Below are 25,283 nucleotides of genomic sequence, written 5' to 3'. Positions count from 1 at the left end.
TCTGCTATGCTTTTACTGGTATCGATCTCTCAGTTGTGGAGTCACCCTGACTGAGAGTCAAAGGGCTGGTCAGCAGCTCAACTGTATATATCCTTCTGTATATACAGTACAAAGCATACAGTATGATACAGACTCATGGGCAGTTCTATTGACTGATACCAGGAAAGACAGAGTAAAATAATCAACCACTAAACAAGTTAGACCCACCCGAGCTGCAGATGCTTACAAACACATTAATTATCAACCCACACTTAAATAACTATGAAACACTGAACCCATACACTCTTAAATACTCCTTTTAAGCCATGATTAGAGACTGATAATTAATGAGCTAAAATAGTTGCTAAGAATGATAGCCCCTGGCCAGTAATTACTTATGTACATAAAGAAGCTAATCAAGTAGATCAAAGAAAGGAACTTATCTTCAGTCCCCAAATTAACAACCTCCACGCTCCATTACATCAGTTCAATGAGGCCTGCAGCACCTGTACTGAGCATAGTTACTCTACATTAATATGACAAAGAAAGGACTTGGAGCTTTGCCACAATGGCAGCTTGTCAACCTGAAAAACTGAAAATAAAACTGGTGAAATAAGAATCTAGGAATAGAACAGCATGACTCAGTTGCTTTAAAACTTACCTTGGAACAAATGCTTGCATGGTCCCTTGTGGAAGGTCAGCGACTGAGGCGCTGAGACAACACTGCAGCAGTGATGAGAGGGAGAGGCTGAGGGAAATGACTCTGTAACAGGCTAGAGAGCAGGGAGAGAGAGAGAGAGAGAGAGAGAGAGACTTCCTGCCTATCTCAGTGATGCACACACAATCAATTTACTGTCTGATGCAAGCAAGTCTATACATAAGACAGTTCAGTAGGAGCTGCAACAACATTTCTTCTAACAGAAATTAAGTGTTTATTTTCCAACATCACTTGTGTACCTAATGTGATTGTGTTGTAGTTAGTCTTTGCCATAGGTGAACATAATTCAACCAGCTGAGTCAATTTTCTTTCTGAAGTGAATATGGAATATTGTTTTGCTAAAATAAGGTGGATGTATTAAGATCCTTAACAGGAGTCATACCACAGTGTAAAAAAAACTTGATTTATCTTGCATTTGAAATCTTTACTTAACTTAAAGTACTGCTAGAACCAGTTACTGTTTCTAACTGCTGATGATGCTGCTAACTTCTACTGCTGCTCATTACCAATAGAACTGTGATCAAGGTACAGTATGTACTGTTAAATGCTGTGTAACACTTGTGCTCACTGCAAACTTTTACTGCTGCTGCTACGAGTTACATAATGATCAAGTTATGTAGTGAGCAGGTCATTTTACAGTGGAAAAATGAAGTTGCCAGTACTCTGGTGGACAAACTATGTGACGTGACAACATCAGCAAAATCTACTTAAATTATCAAAAGTAAAATAACTTGTTATACATTACAATGGCCCCCATGAGATATATTATTATATACCAAATGACTATCATTATTGATGTGTAAATGTATATGAAGTATTTTACTATATATGTTGCCAGTTGAGGTGGGGATACCACTTTGTACTGTTTAATCTTTAACAATGGATCATATTTTTTAAACATGTTTACAGGCTAAGTATTTTTCCTACACAACTTAAAGGATGAGGCTGCCAATTTTCTTTTTTTTTTTCTTTTCTTTCTTTTTTCTTTTGTAATTGCCAACAAATACCATGTAAAAACCAGGAATGTTTCAACATCAAGCCTACTGGCCATATTGACCATACTGAATGTGACACAAAAGCACAGAATCAAGTATACAAAAGTGAAAGAACCAGGGTTTATTTTAAAAACATGACAATGAGGGAAGTGTCATACTGACAGAAACCAATGCCTTGGCAAAACAGTGCATTTTGTAAAAGTGAATATTGGTTTAAGTAAAAAAGTACAGTGGTGTCCAAAAGTCTGACTATACCACCAAGAAGCCTGTTTAATCATAAACCATGACTACACAATCATGTCACGTGTCCAAAGAGGTAAGTGTTAATTTTATAACAATATATGTGATATTAGTAATATGTGATATGTCTTATGTTTTCCCTTGTCACAGCTTTTTAACATTATTTGAGGATTCACATTATTCATGTTGTCTTCAGAGTATCTCACAGTCTTGAGATGTGGCTGTACATTTTGCCTTTTTTGTTTTTATTTTCAGACATGTTCAGCAGGGTTGAAATCAGGTGACTGTTGAGGAAAAGACCAGCAGCTCCTCTCTCACACTTCAGACACTCCTGGTATTGTTTCGAGCTATTCGAGCCATCAAGTCTGTCATGACTCTGCAGGGTGAAGTAGTCCATCGGCTTGGCTGATGTGCAGCTGACCATGTGTGAGTTTACACCCCCACATTAAAACTCTCCCATTTCCATAAGTAAACAAGTTAAAACTATGATTAATCTGTGATCAAGGCTTCTGGTTTTCAACAGTGAAGTTTTGATTCCGCTTGGACAAAGGACAGATGTTGTTATTGAAGATGTAATCTGGCAGCTGCTTTACAAATACATTATGTGTAATTTGCCAACTGTCTTTTCACTGAACATGTTAGCTTGATACAGGATACTGAACTTGGTGCTGGGCTTGTGTACATATAAGTGGCTCTAAAAACGTACAGTTTATCTGCATTTAATCACTGATAGTTTTCCATCCATCTAGAGAACATTTTGTCCCTGAGGTGCTTCTCTAAACTCTTCTTATCATTACAAAGTGTTTTTTTCCAAAGCAATTGCATAGAATATCTGCAGACCCACAATAGCACTAAATGATCTGAACTAACTAAATATTGCATTTTCTTAATAAAGAATATTTGGGCAGTTGGATGATGCTGATGGAACTAAACCGGTCTTGGTAGAAGGCTGAAGCTTTTAGACCCCACTGTATCTTACAATACTACAGGTGTATTTTGTCTGGCTGGAATTGTAGTCAGTTTAAAAAGTGCAAAAAAGACATCAAGCCAAACTATATCAAGAAAACCTTCTGTTTTTAAGTACTGAACCACAGATATGTACTTTATAAAGTAAAAAAAATCTATCAACTACAGCGTATCCTATACCTTAAAAACGTTCAAGAATGAATCTTATCAAAGATGCTTTCTTTTCCTTTTTTTCTAGCTCTTTAGTTGGCTGTTTTGCCCGTGTAAACACCAGGGATACAACAACTCACTCTGTTTTATCTTTTCAAATATTGTCTCATGATACATTCCAGGCAGTGACAGCAAGAAAGATATTTTAATGTCACCAAGACAGGCATTGCTTATGGCTTCAAGTGCACTGATAAACAGTTTATGCATTAGCTTCTTGTTATGTCATTGGCTTTTAGTTTTCCAGTTTAGTACAGAACCTAACCTTGACAAAGAAAAAGTGCAAGTTATGAAAAGTGGAAAATGCTCTGTAGAAACACATTTATACTTTTATGGATTAAGGCTTTTGAGGTTATTATTGACAGGTGAAATACTACCTGAAATACTCATTTTCAAACAGCCATCTCATATTTCGAGATACGCGTTTCAGCTCCAACTCCAGCATAGTGATTGAATTCTTCTGGTTAGGTCTGCCTTTCAAAGAGCAACTGCGTAATGAACACTGCACCTAAAAAACAGCAATCAATAACGTCTTCCTACAGCATTTGTTGTGTTGTAGACAGTGACATTAAACTAAGGAAGTTCTCATTCTCCTTGGTTGTGTGTGTCTGGTGTGAAAAGAAACTCTGTAAAACAGAAAAGAGAAAATATTAGGTGGAGTATGATCATTTTTGATTACATTTTTATCCAAAGCAGTGGTGTTTAGAAATCTGTTACTTACATTCGTCCTCTGGTAAATCATCATTTTCTAATGGCTCCTCTCCCTCATCTGCCTCCTCTTCAGCTCCTACATCCTGCTGTTCTTCCTCCTCTGCTAGTTCCTCCTCTACATTAAGTGTCTCCTTCTCCTCCTCCAGTCCTTCCTCTCCTTCCGATGCCATCTCCCCTTCTGCCTTTTGGTCTTCCTCCTGTGCTGCCTCCTCTCCTTCAGATACCTCCTCCTCTTCTTCTGCTTTGTGGCTCTCCTCCTCAACCGATGCCTCTTCCTGAACTTCCTCTCCTTCAGATTCCTCCTCCTCCTCCTCCTCCTCATCATCATCATCTGCTTTCTGGGTCTCCTCCTCAGGCATCTCCTCTTCTACACTTTGTTCCTCCTCTTCTGTTTGTGTAGTCTCCACTTCCTCCTTTTCTGGTAAGGTAACTGAGTCATCTTGCTCTGTCTCCTTCTCCTCCTCTGCCACCTCCACCTCCTCTGCAGGAACAGTTTCTTCTGTCACAGAGACCTCCTCCTCCTTGACAGGCGCTTCATCTTGTACAGCTGTCTCTCCTTGCTCATCTGCCTCTGCCTCCTTTTCTACATTTATAGCAAGTGCTTCCTCTCCTTCCTCTTCAGTTGCTGCAGCTGCCTCCTCTTGAGCTGTGGGAGCCGTTTCTTCCTCCACCTGTTCCACAGGCTCAGCGGGAGGTTGCACTTCACCCACCAGCTAAGCCAAGGAGAGTAATAAACATACATTAGATCATAACAGACTAGGCTGTGGATAGTTTAGTGGTCTGCTATATTGCTAATCAGGTGTCTCGGTAAATGAGGTGAGAAAAAAATGACATCTGAATGTAAGTGTTGATGTGAATCCATCAGAGGATCCAGGCAATTAGCTCCTTCAAGTTGATGAGATGAAAATCTCATTTTGTTTCCCCATGGGCACACAGTGAACAGAAATAGTAAAGAGACCACGTGTGCTGATGATATGTGTGTTAAGGCCTGTAAGTTCTGCTATGTACTACATATATAATCTTAAAGGTGCAAAATCACTTCTTAAACTGTCCATTTTGAAAATGTATTTTATATTCACTAAGTCTTTTATATCTGTGACCTATTTAGGTATTTATTTTATATGAAGTGAAATGCAGTCTGATTACAGACCTCTAAATATTATCTAAATATTTTTGATTTGTTCAGCAATTCAAGCAGGTTTGGTGTTGTGCCTACTGATGGCTATCAGCAGGTTGGAGAAAGTGTTGACCAATCAGGGCTGATCATTGCCATCTTCCTGCCTAGCTTGCTAGCTACCTGATTCCATTAATGCATACACACAAATAGTGACAACATAGATGAGATTGACTCCTACTATCCGCAGCTTACATGTCAACTGAAAATCATATTGGCTGGACAAAAACGCATGGTTATGGCAAAACAAAACAAAATGTCAGGCTGAATGAATTCAGTGAACAATATGGCAATTCGGACTGATTATCAGGCTAAATCTGATTCTGGCTTGTGTGTTGGTTACCTGGGTAACCTGCGTCTGTATATTCTCCAACTGAGCCCTGAGTTCAGAGTGCAGACTATGGGCTGCTGAGTTCTGATCCTGCAGACTCTGACGTACCGTATTGAGCTGCTCCTCCACACCGGCCTGCTGGAGCTGCTGGGACTGCTCATTCTCAAGCAACTCTCTGGAAGACACAGGTGAAAATGTCTGCCTGAAATTAAGCTTTTTTGTGATTATTAACTGTGCGGACAGAAACTTTGCCATTTAATGAGAATAATAATACTAATGATAATAATGACAATATAATATTAACTGTGTAGCTCCATGAAGGATTTTTTTTAAATATTGGAAAAAGGCACCAATGGCTTCATAACGTTGTTTTCTTTGAACCTGACATGTGTAACAATAGCCTGTGAACCACATTTCCATGACGTTTACATAAGCTTCAAAAGAGAGCAGATTTTACATACAAAGAAAATGTTAAGCAAACCATTCAACTCCAAAAATCATCAATACAATAGAAATGTTTGTACAGATCAAGGCAATCTCACAATATGAATATGAGGCCTACAAATACTGGCCTAGAGTAACACAGAGACACAGACAGAGGCAGCCAACAGGGATTTGACAAAGTCAACATAAAGTTATGGGTCAGAGGAGGTGAGCTATTTTCTCCATAACATCAAATGGTGCAGCTTTTTTTCCACAGCCTACCTGACAGTAGCCATCTCCAGTGTGCTGGCCTCCAGCTGAGCCTGATGGGCATCCAGCTGCTCCTTCAGTCTGAGCACCTCAGCAGCCTGTCCATCCAGGGCAGAACTCAGTGTGGCAACCTGGCTGACTCTCTCCTCCAGCTTCGATTCTGCAACGCCCAGGCTTTCCGTTAGGACCTCTACCTTCTGAGACAGTTCGGTGCTCAGTGTGGCCAGATCCTCCACCTGAACCCTGACGCCCTCGAATTCCTCGCTCTTCCCCTTCAGCATGGTCTGTAGCTGGCTCAGTTGCTCCAGGGACACGGTGGCCTGCTGCATCTCTGCCAGGCGGGATTTCATCTCGGTGTGGAGCGACAGTACCTGAGCAGGGAGGTCAGACGTCTTGAGCTGCTCAGCTGTAGCCAGGGCCATGCCCACCTGTTTCTGGGCCAGTGCATAAGACTCCTCCAGGGTACTCAGGCGGGTCTCCAGATTCTCTGAAATGTGCTGTTGTGATGGGACACACGGAGGTGATGTTGAGTCAAACTGACAAGACTATTCAAAACTATAAAAAATATTACAGAAATAGTGTTTCCTAAGTTGTGAGATGCCATGGATGATTTTAAGCATAGTTTTTTATAGTCTTTATGGAAATGAACCCACATATACATATGCTCCCACCACAGCAGAGTATATTAAATAAATAGAGTAGAGGTAAAACACCCAGGCCACACTACTCAGCCCTAAGCCTACTGAGATATGCAGAGGCTGTGGTGGCATTAGCCACACCAAGACAACCAATCAGGACAGGCCCTAGCATGAAGTGACAGCTCAGTAAAACCTTATCTCCTAGAAAACAAGAAAAAGAAAGTCAAGAGAAAAAGTTACATGACATAAACTGTATATACACTGCAGTGGGGTAAAGGGAGTTATTTCCCCACTCTGTGCTCAACAGGACCTTTACTTGCCTGCATAAACCACTCACGATTGGGGTGCAGGAATTTTGCATCTGCAGTGGCAAATTGATGACTCACAAAAAACAATTAACTGCCCATACAGGAAATATTTCTCTAACAAGACTGAGCTAGCAGAGTTGTGCAAAGTTTTTGCCACCTTGGCTTGCTTGAACCAAAGGTGGAGTTGCATGAAAGAGGGAAAGAGGCTGAAGAGTGGAGTTGTTTTGTTTAAGTGCTTTAGAAAATCTTGTTCGCCTTCTTAGAGTTGCCTGCAGCAATTTCAAAATAGTTGGAATACTATGAACCTTATAATGTAGCCACAGGCGGTGACGAGCCTCAGTTTACAGTAACACAACCGGGTCAGTTCATTCTCTCTCTGTTCTCCTACAATCTTTCAGATGGCCTGTAAACAACCTCTGAACTGGTGTTCAGTATCAAAATCACAAACTAAATTTAGCCTTGGCACACTACTTGTCTTGTTTATTATTATTTTGGCAGAACCTTCTGCACAGCTCTGGAAGCATGTTCCTTACTGACACACATTTTCCACAGAAACTTTGATACTGAATACATTTAATGTATTTGAAGTGATAAAGTCCCTGCAATTGTAGGTCAAGAATAATCCTCCTCATTACAAATGTCAGCAGCTGTGTGGATGTTAGAAATAGCAGTATTCACTCCAATGAGGCTCTTGAAATCTGATAGAGGCCTGCAGTTCTTAACTTTCCTTACTTGTAACTGGCAACGTGCGCTATTGACATGTGGTGAGGCCCCCTTTTTCTTATTATCGTGTTGTTTGTGTAAATTATAGGCTCATGAAAATAAGATTTGTGGTGCATTTATAACAGGATGCAGGCGATCAGAAGAAGGGGCGTGTTGGGTTGTTCATGCCTGCAGAGGAGAGGCTACTTATCATGTCAGCCCCCTTACCTTACTACTTGACTGTCGCATTTCTTCGTGGGAGGACTGTAACTTCACTATCTTCATCTGCATGCCCATGAGATTGTCTGTCAAGTAGGTTAAAGTTTGGTGCTGCTGGAAACAGAACCATGCGCCAGTGGCACCGCCAATTACAATCATAAGAAATAAGACCAACAGAGGAGTGTAGTTATTCGCTCCAGCGCGAACTTCCGGCTCAATAACTTCATTTTTGAAAAAGTTATCTTCGTGTTTGTGGTTGCCTTTTCCTTTCCGATGCTTGGCAGTCATTTTCCCCCCAGAAAGGACACAATGTTCTAGCAAGGCAAGAGAGGTGATATAGCTGGAGCCGGTGTGTCAGAAAGCCTGGACCGTAGTGTTAAAGCGGAGATTTAAAAAAAAAAAAAAAAAAAAAAACTTCAGACGACTCCTTTAAGTGGCGCTGTACAAATCAGCCTGGTTTCAATCACCGCGCAATAAAGTACCAGGAGGCTGCAGCGAGTTCTTGATGAGGAGGTAGAAGAGCAGGAGAGAGATAGAGAGAGAGAGAGGAGAGGAGAGGGAGGCGTGAGCCGTAGGTAGCGTGTCCGTCCATTCAGGAAGAGCGAGGAGGAGTTGGGGCGGGCCGACACCGGGAGTGACTGAGCCTCCGCCACCATGTGCGCTGCTGTCACCTAATGGAAAGACTACACGTCTGGTCACGGTGCAGTGGGCTACTGTGTGCTATTTTTTACTGCGGCTGAGGCCCTGCAGCATTTACACACTACGCTTGTAGGTCGCTCAAATGACGTGACATGACGGAGCTGTAAGGAAGCCCTATGGCTGACAGAGAATTCATGAGCAGTTTCCTCCTTCCTTCTTCTTAGTGGTCTCTTCCTCTGTATTTTTATGGCACTGTCTTCTTTTAAGATGTGGTCATGACACTGTGATATTCAGTGATATGCATAGACTCTGGAAAGGGCAAATTTATGTTGAAGGTCACCTTCAGCCTCTGGGACTGAGGGCTCCCTTAAATCTACACTCTTTTCCTTGTCTTCCCTGTCTTTATATTACATGTATAGCCTGGTTTAAAATGGTAAATGCTCTGAGATTCAACTAATCTGAACTAGGCTACTGATAATGATCACTTATATTGAGAATCACATTATTGGTAGTTTTAAAGCCCTTATATATCTATGGTTCATCCACATAAGTTTTCAAGTATGTTACCCGACAGCTCTTGGCATTTACAAACTGTGCTTGATTGACATCTGTCTCTCCCTTCTTTTTGTTTTGTTGTGCCTGTCAGGGCAGACCAGCTTACAGCTTCCTCATTCTTAAGGTACAGTCACATAAGCCTTTTGTTCAGTGAAACTGCTTTGCACCTGGTCCTGGAAAAGGATGTGATGTAAGAGTTCCCATGTGGGAAATAAGTTAATATGGATCAGGGTAATCACAAGCCATAAAGGTCATATGATGTGAAAGGTAAACTCTAAACTGTGAGGGGTCATCTGAGATTGCACTGAAACCGGAGAGGTAGAAATTACCTTAAAGTTTACATTTATTTTACATATATTCTGTGCTACATTTTATTGTCAAAGTTTGTTAACAGAATTTGGTTGAGATATTTTCTACCTTAAATCCTTGATTGATGCCTGGTATTTTAATATCTTAATCTTGTTATCTATTATGTTTTAAAAATGTTTCTTAATTTGTCAAACATTTCCACTAGTTGATTAAATAGTGCCACACTAGTATAGCACATGTATTGTAAATTAGCTTGATGTTGTGTTCAAGACCAATGAAGAGCATGAGTAAAAACAAACACCAGAAAACCCTTTAAGAATATGTCTTTAGCCACAGTATCAATAAATTACATAGCTTATGTCAAACCACAACCATCACCATGTTTAGCAAAGATTTTCTGATATTAATCACTCAAAGTAAATCACTTTCTAACCATGCAGGAATGCAATATTTTATTTGTGAAATAATTTTATTTTCATTTCAGTAGCAGTCTAATATCTCCTTTTGTAATTGGTGATTTGCATCCAAGCAGCACAACAACTTCAATACAGACATCCTGAGATATCTAGACTTTAAAATAAATATTGCTCATATTGTAGTGTCCTCAGTTTCTTCACTCTGTATGGAAGACAAAAAAAAAAAAAGATTTAACATCATTTAGTATGCTTTCTCTGATCTGTCCTTTAAATTTAAGTGCAGGTGTTTTTCCTTCTCACCTCTGACACTGAGGACAGTGGAGCACTCAGCCCGTCCCAGGGCATTCTCTGCAGTGATGGTATATTCTCCCATGTCTTTGAGGCCCACCCGGAGGATCAGCATGGAGCAAACTCCGTAGGTGTCAGAGATGTAATAGTTTGTATTAGTGTTTATACTGATGTGATTTCGATACCATGTGATATGAGGTTTGGGATTTCCCTTCACTGCACAGCTCATATAGCACTCATAGCCCCTGGGTGCAGTGTGAAGCTTCAAAGGCACGATGAAAGTTGGAGCACATCGCAAATCACAATCTTTTCTGGTGGGTACATTTACCACAAACTTTTCTACAAGAGAGGAGATACAGTGAGATTATGTTTTTTTTTTTTTTTTTTTTTTTTTCAAGAAGTGACAATTTGGCCTTTGAGAATTTGAGAATGAGATGCACAAACACACCTCTCTTCTTCTCCATCCCCCAGGTCGGTGACTCTGAGGGTGTAGATATGCCCATGTCATTTTTGGCGTAGACTCGGAAATGATACTCCCTCCCATGCATGATATTGCAAACTGTGAATTTATTATTGAAGAGTCTGTCAGCCACTGTGGTCCATGTGCGTTTAGTAGAGTCCAGTTTGGACACTGTGTAGTGAAGGCGGTCGTCACGCTTCTCATCAGGAGAAGGTTCCCAGATCACTGTCACTGTGCCGGGCACATTTTCCTCCAGCTCTACTGGTCCAGGAGGCTTTGGATCATCTGTAAACACAGTCAGTTTTACTGGCTTGAGATTAACATTAACAAATGTCTGTGAGCTTTATAAAAAAAGGGAGATATACTTTGTTTGTCATCTAGGTTTTACCTGTGACCCTGACCTCTGTACTGAATGTCTCCTGTCCTGCAAGATTTTTCACCACAATAGAGTAGATGCCAGAATCAGAGCGCTCAGAGGACGGGATCAGCAACTGGGATGAGCCATCTGAGTTACTTATTGTAGCTCGCTTTGCCACTGGCACATTGTCCTTTAGCCACATAATAACTGGCCGTGGGGAGGCCTGGTAAAAAAGTACATTAGTAATATCAGATTCAGGTCTGAATATAGTATCCTATAGTTGGTTTTCTTTCTGTTTAGTTTTGCATGGTTTTCCTCAGAGTGTACCAGTAATTAAGCTTAAGTATAAATCTCACCTCAAAGTTTACTGTGATCCTGACAGAATTTCCTGCCCTCACCACCATGAAACTCTTCATCTTGTGGTTTGTGAACTTTGGCCTCACTAAAATAATGAACAAAAACAATAAAAATTGGACAATATTTAACTTCAAGAGGTCTTTAAGCGTATTGAGTTAAAATTCATAGAGAAAGAGACATAATAGGAGCTATGAGACAGACTACAATGATATATTGTCTCTTAAATTTCTAGGAAGAGTTAACGTACCAGGGGAGGGCATAGCAATGACATAGTTGGCCAGCTCCTCAGGCGCACTCTCTCCTCCATCATTAGTCGCAATCACTCTCACCCAGTATATGTCCATGGACTTAAGGCCTTTCACACTGAAGGAAGTCGTGATGATCGGAGCACCATTACAGCGGGACCATTCAATGCAGTCTGCCTGCCGGATTTCAACAAAATATCCCTTTGCTTCGTCCTGTATCCCTTCTCTCTCCTCAGGTTTAGTCCAAGTCAGGACCATGTGGTTGTAAGAAGTTTCTGTCACCTTAAGGCCTGTAACTTTACCAGGAGGCTCTGGGATTAAGGAGTGCAATAAAATCAAAAGTCATGCCATGCCAAATATCAAATAAATATTGTTGAATGTAGCATGAAAAACAGTTTGCAACTCTTACTCTTGGGATCTCGGGCAAAAACAAACTCTGAGGGGTTGCTAAATTCACCGGTTCCCGAGAGGTTTATGGCAGTAACTCTGAATTCATATTCCATGCCCGCCACAACATCCTTCACTGCATATTTCTTCTCTGGAGACAATTTTAAAGAAAGAGCAACAATAAAAACATCACTGTTACAGTCTACAATGCTGGCAATTTGTATTGAGGTAAAATAAAAATGCAGACCTTTTATCAGCTCGTCCATGGCATTGACAACCGTCCAGAGATTACTCCCTTTTTTGCGTTTCTCCAAAATATAACCCAGGATACGTGAACCTCCTGTGTTACTCGGTGAAGACCAGGAAAGATTAATGCAGTCATCATAAGCGCTGACCACCTTTGGGGGCGCTGGAGGGCCAGGAAAAGCTGAGGAATGCAGGAAAAAAACACATCAATCAACTGGTAAAGAGTGGAATCAGAGACATTGAACTTTTCCTGTGAACTCTAGTAGTGAATTTATATATGGCCATGTCACAAATGACACAAAACATATTTTTTTATCATCAGTGATTGGGATGTGGAAGGAAGCACAACATAAACCTAAAAGTTATAAACCACAGAGAGCTTTGCTGTAATTTTTTGTGCTTATTTACTCTTTAAGGGTTTGCTTTTAGAAAAGTGCAGCACATGTATAAACTTAATTATTCTTTATCTTGCCATTACTGTAAGTTGGTTAATTAACTATCCAGCAAAGATTTTCCATTTCTCAAGTATATGAGTTTGTAGCTTTTCTTTCATATCTTTGTAAATGTAATATATTTGGGTTTGAGGCTGTTAAACAGACAAAAGGAGCAATCAGACCCGCGACTGACCAATTAAAAGATAATGACTGTTATTCACAGCCCAAAATGACTTATCAAATGAATGACATGACAGGTATTTACTTTTGTCTCATAATGAGGTCTGTGATACAGGTCTATGCATTGGAGAGGACATAATATATACCAGACCTCACAGCAGGGGGCAGCAAAGACATTGCAACAGCTGATGATCAAATAGGTCTCTTTGACACAACAGATTTTCAAATCAACAATGTTTTTGTTTTGCACAAATATAAGGTTTCACAAATGTGAAACTGCACTCTCCTTCAATATCCGTCAATATAGTGCATGTTTGACAAGTTTAAGCCGTTTTTGACCTAGACCTGATCTGATCTGGTGGTCTAGACGTTAATTGTATTTTCACAGAGTAAAGGCCTCACAAATCTGAAACTGTCTTTACACAGTCTTTGCACTCTCTTTATTGGCTCAATCCCCACTATATTTAGTACAGCGGATTTCAGTCTGGTCCTGGTCAGATGAGGTCTACAGTACGCACAAGAAGTGATCTCAAAAAACAGTCACAGGTTCGCAAAAACAGACCCCCCCCACAAAAAAAAAAAAAAAAAAAAAAAAAAAAAAAAAAAGCGGCCGCCATCTTGTTTCCCTGAAGTCCACGCCCTAATTGGTGTGCGCCACACCTGTCTCGGTCCACGCCGGTCGATCAGTACCACACGTGCGGATCGGGCTTTGGAGCCTTTCAGAGTCACAGTTTAACAACAGACGGAGAATTTTCGGCACATGTTACAGTGACATATCTTCAGAAGTGTTGTCAAACGAGGATCACAACGATTGACAAAGACTAACAACGATTGACAAAGTTTTTTTTTTTTACCGGCATTGCTTACGGTATAGGTTAAATCACTGTAAGAAGATATAGTTAATGCATCAGTACAACAGACTCGTGTGAATATTTGTTGTGCATAATTGATGCACCTCTTACAAATCTGTTTAATCCTGTAATTTAATGTAAAAAGAAGCTTTCAGCTCCAGATTTGAAAGGGAAGAATGTGCTATGAAGGGGTGGCGTAAACCTCTGGTAGTAAATCTGCAGACAACCCGGTGAAGGATGAAAGACTAGTTGTATTGGCTACTCCATATCTTAATGCTTCTGATTTCAAACGGCAACCGTTTCTGGAGGAAAAACTGGATCATGATCTTGGAGAGGACTATTTCAATTACTTTAAGTACGTCAAGGACGACTGTCAACTGGGAATAACGTTTATGTGGAGTCCTACAGACTGGAGAGACTTCAGGCCTATATGGAAAACTAATACAACACACAGACTCCACCAAAGAACACTGTTGCATGGACTTCGTTCTCAAGCAGACCTTCAAACAGTAAGTTCAGGTCATTCTTGTTTGCATTGTGCTTGCGTTGTTGTTTTATCTGTGTTTTGTCGGCCGCTGTGCCGTACTGGACTATTTGTACTTGTGCTTTATCTGCTGGCTATTTATTAGTTGTCTGTTGTGCCATCACATGGTGTGAGATTTTCTCTCTGTGACAGATTCATAGATCTAAAATCCTATGAACCCAGTGGACCTTTTTAAGATGTGGAGGAGGAAAATAAGACCTTTTGATTTTATCTCAGGTGGTCTGAGGTTTTGACTTGAAAGATTTCCTAACCAGAATCAGGGACAGTGGCATTAGATGCAGTCTTAGCTGTGTTTTTGGACTCAAGTGTATGTAGTGTTTGCTTTTTTTTTTTTTGCAGTGTGGCTTGTCATTGGCACGTTCCATGGTATCAGTGTTTGGTTTTGCTGGTTAAATTTATTACAGGTTAATATTCTAATTGATTATTTTTACCATCATGTTTTATTATTTGAAAGTCGAGCTGTGCATACAGCCAATGCTCTTACATTACTGCACATCACTGGTATTGATTAAACAATACAATCTACACAATTCACAGTGTGCACCATGGTGGCTCAGTGGTTTGCACTGTCAACTCACAGCAAGTCAATGGGCCTGTTTATGAACCTGCCAGCTGGCTTTTATGTGTAGAGTTACAAGCTTTCCCCTTGTTTGCATGGGTGCTCTTGTTTCTCAGGCACACCAAAGACATGCAGGTTAGGGGAGCTGAAAACTTGAAATGTTTATTGCTCATAGGTGTGACTGTGTTTCATGATTGTTTGACCTGGGATTGACTTGTGAATTGCCTGAGTTTTGTACAGTCTCAGGTTCTTGTGACATTAAAACCAACGTATATTTAGCTAACATTAAACTAACTAAGGTCAGTGGTTATAGTTTATCCTCTGTTAATTCTTTAAGGGTGAGACAAATTTACATTACAGATATTATACCAGTTTGGCTCACCTAGTGTACCAGCTTGCATGTCATCAGTCTCCAACACTTCACTCGTACCCTCTGCGGTCACTGCTCGGATACGGTAACAGTATTTCCGTCCACGGTCTACATCTGTATCACGATAGCAGGGCACACCTGGGATTTCCCCTATTTTCTTCCAGGTGTTTCGTCCCACTTGCTGACGCTCCATTATGTAGTTTGTCACTGGTGAGCCACCATCATCTTTTGGAGGCCTCCACCTAAACTCAATACACAAAACTGAGCTCTCTGTAACTTCTGCTGGACCCAAGGGTGGAGTAGGTTTGTCTGAAACATTAAAAAAAAGTGTCATTTAAGTTTGAGAAAGCTTTACAACTTGTCATGTGTGAGAAAGCAAATTACCACATTTATAAGAGGGAAATATTATTTATTTTTTAGTAAACTGTTATGATTGTAATGCTTGCAGCGATAGCAGATGTAGTTTGAATATAATTGCTTTTGTTAAGCTGTGAATTGCATTTTCAAAACACATTTTTAACCTGTTGTGTTATCGCAGCCAGGGATTCTGCTTCAAGTAGAGCAAAAAAGAATCTTGATTTTCCATCTAGCATTTTGAAAATAGGCACCTAAATCTGTCCAGACACAGGTGGGGTGAGTGAAATATGACATCCTTTTTACTTAAGCCTGGCCTGATTTTGTTACATTATGTTAATGAGCTTGGAGCTTGAAGCTTGAAGGTGTTTGCTGTTCTTGGTCTTCCAACACCAAAGTATGTATTACTATGCAGCTTACTGCACAAATCACAAATTTTGGCATTTATAAAGATAAAAATTTTCTTGATGGAGATGGACGCAGAGTTAATTTAATTGAAATCAGGTATTTTATTGTTTTATGTTTATATAGTGTTTATATTTACATATAATGTTTTTTATAGCTGCAGAGCTTAAGGAAAAAAACAATTTTTAAATTCTGCATTGCATCCTTCATTCACTCACCAAGCGCAATTAGCTGTGAAATTGCCTCGATGAAGCCGTGTTCGTTCTTGAGCTTGATCTTGATCTCTCCCGTGTCCTTCCTCTGGCACCTGCTAAGGAGCAAGCGGCTGTGATTTGCAGATTTCTCTATCTTTGTATTGTTGTCATCATGGAGCTCTTCTCCTTCTCTGTACCACTGAATCTTTATGGGTGCATAGCCAACAAAATGCAGTTTGAAGATGGCGTGGTGCCCCACTTTAACTGTAACAGGCTCAGTGAAAGCACTGAGGTCTTCAGGGTCAAACCTTGGAGGATCTAAAAAAAAAGGGGGGGTCATTTGGGGTCATTTTAATGCTGTGATGGCATTTAGCTCTTATCTAATCACATACTTACATTTTATGACCTCAGGCTGCAAATATAATTCATAATATTCATTTCACAATTATGCTGCATATTATCAAATATCATTATTGTTATCATGATGAATTCTCAAACCTTTGACGTTGATCATCGCCTCTGTCTTACGACCATCTGCCTCAAAACGATATTTCCCAGAGTGCTCTTCCGTGCACCGGATTATAACTAATTTATGGATCGCACCATCTTTAGTGATAGTGAAATTGTCATCTGGGGATATCTGATAGGAAAGGGGGCAGACACATGAAAATAAGCAAACCGAGCAGCAACAATTTCAAGTTAATTAGTCATTCAAATCAGATACACTGCATGTTCCAAAAGGCTTTTTGTCCAGCTGTGTTGTGTCCCACTTAGGCCCAAAGTATCTAAACACCTGCCAGGTAAATCACCAATGAGCACATACTGTATGAAACTGGTGGTGATTTCCATCTTTCATTTCAATTTTTTTTGGTGTTTCCTTTTATTTCTGAGAGTGCACAAGAGGGAGGTGGACAAGAAATGTGCCAAGGGAGAGCAGGAAGGTCAGTAGCTAGATTCAAACCGATGATGTGATTACATGGTATGCGTCTTAGGATGCTGTCACATCTAACCTGTTTTGTGCAGTTTTTTGCATAAATTTAAAGGCTAAACTACCACCAACTCCATCTGTTCATTGTGATCTATTAAGACAGTGATAAGCAATGTATGGCCTCTATTGTATCATTTTTATCATCATCATTTACATAATTTTGTAACCATGGTAACAGATATAAATTGAATGCTTTCACCTCTTGGTTTGTTTGTAAAATATCAGTGTGAACAGGAAACTGCACCGGAGCTCAACTCCAATATATGTTGTTTTTGTTTTTTTTTTCCCCCTCAGACCAAATGAACCAAAATGACCATAGACCCCTACACTGATGGACACAGTGCCCAGGAAAATGATGAGTTTGACCCATACGGCTAACCTTTTTGCCATCTCTGAACCAGGCACCTTCACAGTCTTCACTGTCGAGCTTGCATGTTAATTCTGCAGTCTCATTGATGATAGCACTGACATCAGACAATCCACAGATGAACTGGACCCCTGGATCTAACATAGACAACAGAGAACTGTTAGGCACTGTGACTGATAAGAACAGAAAACCTGTCCAGACTGATAGGAGAAACAGCTAATGTTTGAACTTATTTGTTCTTCTTTTTTTTTGGAAGTTTTCCAGATGGTTTGCAGTCTCTGCAGGGAATATATTTTGATCTTTTCAGCTTGTATATGTGCATGTTGATGCCTCTTCTGTATTCTTATTCAGTGCTCTTCTGTTTTCTTATTCAGTGTGTATTGTTTGTTAACACCGAACTGACTCTCCCTCTGTGGCCAAATGTAGACCTGTCTAATAGAAAATGAAAATGACAAAACAATTTGGCTCGTGGAGAACCTCCCTGTTGTGACAAAATAGCATATCAACATGACATTCAGAGCAAGTTGATAAAAAAAATGCAGGGATTGTTGTGAATAAATGGGTGTTAGCTGGTAAAAAATATCATTATTAGTTGTGAAGTTGATTGCAGTGACTTATCGCTAAATGGAATCATGATTACTTTGTTGCAATGTTACAAATATTTTGAATAATAATTTTTTTAATTATAACTTTGTTGAGCAGTCTTTCTCCCAGATTCCATCTCATTCATTGTGGACAATGTACAAATTACCAAAGTAATTTAATGTTCAATGTGCAGCACATGTCTCAATTTTGTACAAATTTTGTGCAAATTTGTACAACTGTGCTCTCCAGTTTTCAAATCATTAGTGGGGTTGGAATCTTTAGCAATCTCACAATTGAAATGATTCAGAATTGCTTCTCAATTCAAAACAGCTCTTGATTCAATAAAAAGAAAGAGGGACACTTTATTTTACTCCAGTGCACTCTATGCTAAACAACTGACTGTCTCCAGCAGTATGGAACGGTCTCTCTGCTGTCATGTAGGTAGTGGGGGAAGCCATTGTCATCCAGAGTGCTGCCTGGGTACAAGGCTTTTGAAGTGAAACAGAGTATGGACTGAGTTATTTTGTTGGCCCTATCAGAGCTGGTTAAAGTGCTGTGGCATGTGTTGGTCAGCTAGTGTCCTTAGTGCTGGAGTTGGATGCTGTAGATGACAGGGCCTGGAGCATTCATAAAATACATCACCTTTGTCTTGCAAAGCCAATTATTACTGTCTTTTTTTGAAGATGAACAACAAGATGTGTTATTATGATACTTGAATGTGGTGCCTTTGCAGTTGAGTTCCACCTTTTTTCCTCTGTCGACATAGCATTATTACCTGACATTATCACAGAAATCTATATTTTGCATTTGTGAATTGATTCAGAATTGTAGGAGTGAGCATTGTGAATATGAATAATTTTTCCACCCACCCCTGTTCAATCAAATGTAGATGCATCATGTAAATGAATATGTTGTATAAAGACACACTGATCCTGTGAATATAGAGTTGAGGTCACTATGCCAATACTACATGTAATACAGTTATATCAGTTACATAGAGATGGACAGGACTGTTACACTGTCATAGCCTTTTTTGAAGTGGCTCTGAAAAGAATAGTCAGTTACAACTTGACAAAATTGATTATAGTTTTCATAAACAATTCAAATGCATCCAACTGCAGCCCTTTGCTGTCATTCAGTCGGGAAACTTTACTTACCAATCACCAAATCTTCTATCAGTGGGCCTTGTCTTTTACGCCTTGTATGTTTGGCAGAGCTGGTGGCATCTTCGGTCTCATCAGAGTCACTGCGATCTTTAGGACACATGCTTTCACCTTTTTAAAATCAAAATATGCAACCCATAGCTTTACACGCACACTTACTCAAATCTGTCTCAAAATGAAACCACACTAAACATTCTCAGAATAAGCACAAGTCATATTTATATTTAGGGTTAAACAATATGTTCTGCTAATTAGACTAAACAACATGAACTGCTTCAGGTATTCAGTTATTTTCAGGCCATTAACCCAAACTACACCCCCCCGTCATGCAGTAATGCACCATGTCTGATCTCTTACCACTGACAGCTTTTTTGCTTCGCTTTGAACATCTAGGATGCTTGACCTGGCCAGTAGAGTCCTCCTCTCCATCACTGTCACTTGCTTCATAGTCACTTTCTAGCTCATTTGGATCTGTGTTAGAGGCACAGAATTCAGTTACTACACACTTGCACTGTAATTTTAAATAGTAAATTAAAAGTCCCCAGAAATTCTTTCCATCATAAGGTTAATAAGACTAGAATCTTCTGCTCTTCAGCTGTTTTCATATTGTCATGGTACTTCACTCAATCATTACTAAAACAAAGCTCAATTTCTTCACCAATGGGGCAAACATTTTCCAGCATTTAAAACTACATTACAGTAATGAAAGAGAAAATGGTGCCATTAGTGGCGTTCCAGATGCTCACTCAGCCTATTGCACCTTGAATGATTTTGAGAACCAGACAAGCAAATTTCTATTATTTTCTTGGTTTTCAGTCGGTAACATACCCTAATGTTTTTTTATTCTCACATATGCTGTTGTTAGACACAAAAAAACAAATCAACCATATGTCATTGTCATAGATGTACATGCAGTGATTAAAACATTTTTTTCTGTTTTCTTATTTAGTACTATACAGTCTATCTGATAGAGGTATGGCTAATCCTGAGTCAGCTGTAGTACTGTAATCTCTTCCATGCAGTATGATCCCTGCTGTGTCTTACCAGATATATGATCTTTCCATTGGACCTTCTTTGTTTGCTTTGAGCGCCTGACAGACCCGCTGAAGTTTTTATTTCCATCAGGATCAGTGACTTGATTTGTAGCAAACATTTCAGTCTGGTTTAATTCTACATCACTGCTTTTCCCGTTGGACTCTGCACAGACACAGTACACAATCAGAAGAATAAATACTGTTTAGAAGATAAGTAGGGATATTAACTCAAATTGGTTCAAATGAATTATGTGCCAGTTTGAGTTCATTTAAACTTGACTTTTTGAAAAAGCGACAGCCCAAGCTCACACCAGTGCCTTCTAACTTCATCTTAGTAAATACTACATATTTATGCTTTAATGGTTATATTGTATTATATAGTTATATTTAAATGTTAAAGGTCATTTTAATCCAAACAAATGAGATATTTAATTATGTGCCAAGTAGCTAATCCTAATCATTAAGATTACAGAAACAGTGATCATTCAATCCAAGCCTGATCATGGTCTCTATTTTGTTCTTACTTGGTTACTTACATTTAGAAAATATCGTCTTTACAGACATAACTATATCTTTTCAATATGTTTTGAGTCTTTTTAACAATATACTAATATGTATATATAATATTTTTACCTTTTGTTAATTTATCAGCATTAACTGTAGTATTGTTCCTGGTTTCATTTCATTTGATGTTCGAGAGGCAAATAGCGTGCACAGAAAGCCTTTAAAATTTGACATTAGTTAAAGAGATCTTTTCAGTGTGTGACATGTAACCCAAGCACTAAAGGGCAAAGAGTTGTACTGCTTTGGAGCTGACCCGTGAAAGTAAAGGTTATCCACTTCCTCTTTTGAAATAACTAAAGTTACGTAGCAGCAAATGTTTTGATCATCAAACTCAAATTTTAACCACCACTGACTACTGAAGTGCTGATGATGGAAATGCATTGTTAGGCATAGATCAACTTTACCTGTTGCCTTGTCAGAATCCACTTGACCAGATTTGGTGTGTTTCTTGGTCTTGGATTGATCAGCTATCCTTTGCATGTCTGTTTTTGTTACACACCCTGAAACATCTAATTTTGTTACTGTTTCATCTCCTCCTGAGTTTTTAATCTTTACTTTCTCTTTGCTTCCCGTCAGCTCAGACTGGACACTTGCATTTGCTGCGTCAGGCTTGTTCTTTACCACTCCAGCGTTTTTACCCAGTCCGTTGACTGAAGTTATTTCACCATCTCTTCCACCAGCGGTTAATATCTTTTCTCCTTTGAGTTGTCCTGGTTGGTGCTTTGCTTTTATTGCTGCTAAAATCTTCTCCATCTCCTCACTGTTTTTTATTTGTTGCTCTTTGGCGACTTTCTCAAGGTCGATCTGTGCTCCGCCAGCCAAGGTAGTTTTACGAGGTTTCTTCTTGCCAGCAGATGTGGGGTCACAGTCAGCTTACAGATTATGAAATACAACATGCATGATAAATGACTCGCATTTATTTGTGAAAATCATGATTATGGCAATCATTCGTATTATATTGACAAATTACATTAACAAATTAATCATTGCTGCACTGTTACCTTCCACAACCAGCCAGGCACTGCAGGATGTAATGCCAGCCACAGCTGAATAGATGCCTTTGTCCAGCTGCTTGCAGTCCCTGATCAACAGCCTGTGGATTAGTTTATGATCTGACATGGTTATGCTATATTTTTCTCCATCTTCCAGAATTCTGCCCTTGCCCATCCACGTGATCTTGGGTAGTGGGTGTGTGAGGACACACTCAAACAGAGCGTCCTCTCTTTCTTGTGCCTTGATCTCCTGAATTCTGATGACAAAGTCCACATTTGAAACTGTAAAAAGAAAAAAAAAGGATGCAAAAAAAGATGAAGTATTGTATAGGCTTGTGTGAGAATCACTGCATTTTCACTATTAATGAAAATCAAATACTGTATATATTTAATGTTTAACAAAAGTGAAAAAAGCAGAGGATCACAAAAACAATATTTAAACGTTTTTCCAAATCAGATTTTTGAAAAACTTTCAGTCCCAGTTTCTGTCATTGAACCTACGTTTAAACTCTGTTGGGAGGAAGTTGACTTCCTCAGCACCCGTCTGATTCAGCACTGTCTCCAGGAGGTTGGCCATTTCAACATCCACCTGATTCAGTCCTGTGTCCTTTTGCATTAGGCCCTTAATACTGAAATCCTTTGTCCTCCCAACACTCTTAACACCGTGTTTGTCTGTTTTATCTTCATCATAGGGAATCACACCATCCTGCCAGGCACACAGAGGAATTACAGACAGATGAAACATAACCCAACTGTGGAATAATATTAATCTGCTGTGTATTGTGCATGTTTTAAAAATGTTAAAGAATAGTTCTGATAAAAAAAATTCCACCATTTACTTATTATAGTTATTTTTCATCACTGCCAAGTGAAGTGCTGCACATTTGTAACTTTTGCATCTTTAATCTTAAACCTTTCATCTTTCTTGCATTATGGGCTTCTTATCAGAAAGCAGTGTACATGCCATGAATACAGTTTTTGTTTGTGTTTCACAATGGAACTTTTTGAGGCTACTACATGCAGCATAAATTTCACACTCAGAATTCAGGCACTCAAATTAACACTTGAAGATATCTTAGTCTATCTCGTTGTGCATCTTTAAACTCAATTTGAAGCTCTAATGAAGCACAGACATCTTTAGTAACATAATTATACCTATTTTCTGATACTGCCAAGAGATGATTGAGATGGGAGACAGAGAGATCTGATCAGAGAGATGAAGTTAATATTGTGAAATTAGTAGTAAAAATTGATTGCTGATTTCAAGTTAATTTTAAATGATGAATTGCATTTGAACTATGGAGTTACTATCACAACACAATGATATGCTAGGTTTGATGAATATTCAGAGTGAACACGACTTTGATCAGTGCCAGATGTCTTCAGTGAAATGACAAATCAGTGATAGAATGGCTTGTTAAGAGATGTATTGATGATTTAGCTGGAGATGATGTTTTTACTGTGAGAGCTGAGAGTTTTCATACCTTACACTTATTTTGCATTCGCTCCTTCTTCTTCTCCTCCAGTTTTTTGAGAACCAAATGCAAGTCTGCAACACCAAACTCAGCACAGATGCGCTCATAGTCTTTCCTGTCAGCGTTCAGCATCGCATTCCAGAATCTGTCGTCAGTTTCCCCACCTGCTTTCTCTACTTTACTAGAGATATTAGACAAATATAAAAACAAAACAAAACTGATAGATAGATATATTAATATTATACAATTTAAATGTCTGGTTTTCTCACCTTTTCCTCAGTAATTTTCTGAAATCTGATGGATTTGTTGAAGCTGAAAACAGAGAATTCAGGTTTCTGTATATTTTATAATTTTACTCTGTAATTAAAAACATATAAAGAACTTAAGACGCTCAAATGAGAATAAGTGACTCGCTCAGTCAAAACAAATATTCATCATCCAGTCTAGAATGTATTCCACAAACAACTCTTACCCTCAGTCACACTTAATGTTGCCGTGCAGACAGCTTTACCAAATTCATTCACAGCATAGCATTTGAATGTATCGGTTTCAGCAGCAGACACTTTGTGAATCTAGAAATACAAACATCAGATGCCCAAATTTAATTCACACAGCACAGAGAACATACATACTAATACGTTTTTACTGTTTTATTATGCTGTTTAAAACTAAAAGTATGAGCAGTAACTACTCCCAGGATCTTTTATCATTTAGTTACTCACCTCTAGTATGTGCTCCCCAGTTGATTCATCGTATTTACTCTGAAATTTGTCCTTGTCTGAAACAGTTCCTTTAGCTCTTCTCCATGATACCTCTGGTTTTGGATCCCCTGTCACCACAGCCTTAAAAACAGCTAATTGCCCTGTGAAATATGGTTCATAATTGTAAAGAGAGTGCTATAGAAATGAAATGTTACTGTCCTTAATTCATATAATTTATTGTCATGCATATTGACTTAATGCATAAATAGGTCAGTTTAGTACCTGCTTTGCTGCAGAGCATTTTGTCATAAGATGAAACTCACCTTCCTGGACTGTTACTGGAACTGGTTTACACTGGAAATCTGGGGTGCTCTTTCCATCTGGTATGTTGACCACATACTGCGTGATCATCACTCCGGGAGTCTTAGATCTCTTGCGGATGGCAGCTGAACAAAGCCAGCAAAAATAATAATAAAAAGTAACAAATCAGTTAATTATGCACATTGTATTTTAAAACGAATCAAAACAGAAATCATTGCAGCGCAGTGGAATTTGAAATAAATATTTAGACCAAGTGGGGAAAAGTTACTTTTGGTAGAACTAAACAGATTTCTTTTTTGCTACCAGCAGATGTCAGGAATGTCAAACGTATTCCCAGTGCTGCTTTGTGTATGTTGACGGAAACATTTGCCTTTTGACTGCTACACAAATGTGAAGCGCTGCATACAAATCTCAGATACACTGAAAAAGATGGAAAAGTAACTAGGTATAATATATTCCTGTTCTTTATGAGTTAACTTAAAGTTACTTCTACCAATGACAGCTGCATGTTTGGTGTTGTTGCTGGGTAAAGGTGTTTAATTGTTCCCAAGTTAAACCAGTTGTGCTCATTACTCATTAACATCAATTAAGATGATTATGTTATAGACTCAGATAGTAACACATCACTACTCCTACCTCCCAGTGATTGTTTAATAGCATTTTTTTTTTAGCAATTTTGTTGTCATTTTCACATCTAAATCTGATAACTGCAAAATATTAGCTAAAATTAAGTAAGTTATGAGGCAGAAGTTGCTCTGCACCTCTTATATACAGTATATGCTGCACAGTTACAGTTACATTATATGATCAGTAGTCTAAAACCCAAAGATATTCCACTTGCAGTGATATAAAAACCAAGAGTAGCAGCAAATGTTCACAGTGTAGAAACTTGGAAGTATGGGGTGTTGGGCAAATTTAATGTACCATTTGTTTCAACTCTAGTATTCAATACACTGCAAGTCAAATTAGTAGACTAGACACTAATTCACTCGGGTATTTCAAACAGCAGTGCATGAAATCCACTCTGTGATCCTCTGCCTACCTGCTTTGCTGCAGAGCAT

At 39.1% G+C, this 25,283-nt stretch overlaps 2 protein-coding genes across 3 annotated transcripts; both read right to left on the bottom strand.

The window, feature by feature from the left end:
- Window positions 1–1,798: 1,798 nt before the first annotated feature.
- On the bottom strand, window positions 1,799–8,320 carry LOC108882113 (FK506-binding protein 5). Of its 2 annotated transcripts, none has more exons than XM_051071334.1 (5): window positions 7,891–8,320; window positions 6,027–6,511; window positions 5,334–5,496; window positions 3,827–4,529; window positions 1,799–3,731 (listed from the first exon to the last, which is right to left on the bottom strand). In XM_051071334.1, coding segments are annotated over exons 1-5 (1,632 nt in total). In that variant the 5' UTR covers window positions 8,170–8,320; the 3' UTR covers window positions 1,799–3,729. The 2 variants fall into 2 exon arrangements, with proteins under 2 accessions (XP_050927291.1, XP_018529922.1); XM_018674406.2 differs by having other exon boundaries at window positions 5,430–5,496.
- On the bottom strand, window positions 8,258–25,283 carry LOC108882088 (immunoglobulin-like and fibronectin type III domain-containing protein 1). The gene is made up of 23 exons (XM_051070987.1): window positions 25,265–25,283; window positions 24,225–24,347; window positions 23,923–24,062; window positions 23,673–23,772; window positions 23,470–23,512; window positions 23,210–23,381; window positions 22,227–22,431; window positions 21,735–22,007; window positions 21,138–21,605; window positions 20,180–20,332; window positions 19,493–19,606; window positions 19,130–19,225; window positions 17,400–17,587; window positions 16,531–16,672; window positions 16,057–16,350; window positions 15,092–15,388; window positions 12,143–12,322; window positions 11,918–12,046; window positions 11,511–11,819; window positions 11,263–11,348; window positions 10,937–11,129; window positions 10,537–10,833; window positions 8,258–10,427 (listed from the first exon to the last, which is right to left on the bottom strand). The coding sequence occupies exons 1-23, from the start codon at window positions 25,281–25,283 to the stop codon at window positions 10,042–10,044; spliced, it is 4,407 nt and encodes a 1,468-aa protein (XP_050926944.1). The 3' UTR covers window positions 8,258–10,041.

The sequence above is a fragment of the Lates calcarifer genome, linkage group LG6, assembly GCF_001640805.2.
Source record: "Lates calcarifer isolate ASB-BC8 linkage group LG6, TLL_Latcal_v3, whole genome shotgun sequence".
Classification (NCBI taxonomy): domain Eukaryota; kingdom Metazoa; phylum Chordata; class Actinopteri; family Centropomidae; genus Lates; species Lates calcarifer.
The sequence above is the reverse complement of the archived record's forward strand: the minus strand, read 5'-3'. Positions and strand labels throughout refer to the sequence as shown.

Bases quoted from the DNA above. Each gene is read 5' to 3' on its own strand.
- LOC108882088 (XM_051070987.1), bottom strand. The intron at 22,432-23,209 runs GTATGAAAACTC...TGTGCCTGGCAG, and splicing joins GAATGCAAAATAAGTGTAAG to GATGGTGTGATTCCCTATGA. The intron at 12,323-15,091 runs GTGAGCCAAACT...TGCATTCCTCAG, and splicing joins CATGCAAGCTGGTACACTAG to CTTTTCCTGGCCCTCCAGCG.
- LOC108882113 (XM_051071334.1), bottom strand. From the start codon at position 8,169: ATGACTGCCAAGCATCGGAAAGGAAAAGGCAACCACAAACACGAAGAT. The intron at 6,512-7,890 runs GTAAGGGGGCTG...CCATCACAACAG, and splicing joins TGCGACAGTCAAGTAGTAAG to CACATTTCAGAGAATCTGGA. The intron at 5,497-6,026 runs GTAGGCTGTGGA...TGTGTCTTCCAG, and splicing joins CTGGAGATGGCTACTGTCAG to AGAGTTGCTTGAGAATGAGC.